General features: G+C 30.2%; 1 protein-coding gene across 1 annotated transcript; it reads left to right on the top strand.

Moving 5' to 3' along the window:
* Positions 1 to 1,192: 1,192 nt before the first annotated feature.
* Positions 1,193 to 1,936, top strand: LOC132731672 (uncharacterized). Its single transcript, XM_060717886.1, has one exon. It carries the CDS (start codon positions 1,193 to 1,195, stop codon positions 1,934 to 1,936), a length of 744 nt encoding a protein of 247 aa, XP_060573869.1.
* Positions 1,937 to 2,227: the final 291 nt, after the last annotated feature.

Here is a 2,227-nt window from a genome sequence, read left to right as displayed (position 1 = left end):
GTCCCTTTCCGAAATCAATATTTTTGTTTTGTTGGTGTTTATTTTTAGGCCCAAAGTATCACAATATGCTTTTAGTTTGTTTTGTAAATCTTGAAGTGCATTAGTTTGTCCACTCTATAGTGAATTGATAGATGAATGTTTTCCTTAAAAATTTTGTGCTTGGCCAACCATCAATAAGTTTATATCAATTATGCAATCTTCGCAAAAGAAAAGAATTGTTAATTTAGCTAAGTTTATTTATTGTGCTAAGAGAAGCTCAAACGTTTAATTTTATATATGTATGTATTTGTTTCTAAATTATCATATTCTGTATTTACTTCTGTGACTCTAATTGACATTTTGATATTTGTTAACTGTTAACCATACTTTTCTTATTTTATGTAAATATGTTATAACCGCCACGGTAACTTGGCGATGAACATGCATGTATTTGCTTTTTCCAATAAAATATTTGACTTGATTTGACTTGATCTCAAAACGCACTAAATTCATGAAAACATAAAGTTGGTTCAAGTGCTTTAATGTTATACTTGTGCTTTATCTATAAGGCAAATTTTATTGATAACGATTAAATTAACGAATGTAAAAAGTATGAAGAATTTCAATACTGATAATATCGCGGGTAAAACTTATTCTAAATGTGAATGAAACGTAAAGGAAGTTTGCTTATCTCAACCGAATTGTTATTCCTATAAAATTTGGATTTAAAATTTTTCAAATCTTGGATTATATCGATAAAACTAGTTAAATTAGTGAAGGTTTCAGAAAATTTAATTTTTGTGTTGTGTGAGTGCAACACAACATGTCAGAATTTCTCAATGTAAAAGTGCTTTTGAAGCAGAATTTTTTGCTATTAATTATTTCATTGTTTTGATAAAGTGTGAATCGAAAGTTTTCATGTATTTAGTTTCAAACAAGAAAGAGAGCCAAAGTGCCCTCAAGCTTATCAAATAATAAATGTGTTAGGTTCAAGAGGCTTCGTGTAATATTGTGTTTTATCTTTAAGGGGAATTTTACTGATAACGAATTCAATAAATGAATGTAATAGCATGAACATTTTTATTACTGATAAAGCCTTGGGCTAAACCTAAATGTGTAAATAACGTTAAGAAAGACGGATTATATGTGGTAAAATAATTCTTAAATATACGGAAATCTCTATCCTACACAAATGGAATGTATTTATACAATTATGGGAAAGATTGAAATGATTATACTATTTTTGTGTTACTTGTCATTCCCTAACCTGACTGTAAGTTTAGAATCAAGTGCAACAACTTACAGTGAAATGTCAGCATCGACAAAGATATCAATTACACCTTCAGTATCAAATGTGACAAGTACAATAACAACGCAACCACTTACGAAAGAAATTTATTCAACAGAAGGATTAACATCCGCAGGAATAACAACATCACCCACAACAGAAGGCATACAGACATCAGCATCGTTAGTAGTAATACCTACAGCAACATCATTATTAGGAATAACAACAGCCGCAATAAGAGAAGGGACAGCAACATTATCAACAGCGACAATAGCTGTAGAAAATGTTACAGCGGCAGAAAATATAACATTCGCAAATCAGACCTCTACAACTAAATCAGATGTATTAACAACGTCAACAACAACCACAACATCAAATTCGAAACTTACAATTGTAACAACAAGAACAACTATGTCAACAACACCAACAAAAACATCTCAAACTGAAGCTACCACAAACACCATTACAACACAGGTAACAACTGCATCAGCAAGCAGCAAAGCGTATGATGGTATAGAAGCAGTGGCTGGTATTTCTATCGTAGTAGTCAGTATAGTTATTATTCTGATTATTGCATTTCTCGCACGATTTGAGAGACAAAAAGAAAAATTACAGGCAATGACTTCACATAACAATGAAGCTTTTGAAATGACTGACAAAAATAAGTGACTCTAATGTTCATCTAAATACATGTAGATGAAATTTAATACAAAGGCGTTAAATTTACAAAATTAACATCAATAACAACAAACATTCTGGTTTTTATGGAATGATAAATTATCATATCTTTCACACCTTAAGTACTTTTTGTTTATAACGGTATGGAGTATAATATACGAATGTTATAAGATTAGATACATAAATTATAAGTGGAATATTGAAAACTATGGAACATGTAATTTTCTTTAAATTGGATAAAGTATTGAAAGTACTTTGATGACCGAGACTTTGTTAAATGAC

This window comes from Ruditapes philippinarum, unplaced genomic scaffold (genome assembly GCF_026571515.1).
Source record: "Ruditapes philippinarum isolate M1 unplaced genomic scaffold, ASM2657151v2 ctg4660_1_1_1_1, whole genome shotgun sequence".
NCBI classification, from domain to species: Eukaryota; Metazoa; Mollusca; class Bivalvia; order Venerida; family Veneridae; genus Ruditapes; species Ruditapes philippinarum.
This window is presented reverse-complemented; position numbering and strand designations above follow the sequence as displayed.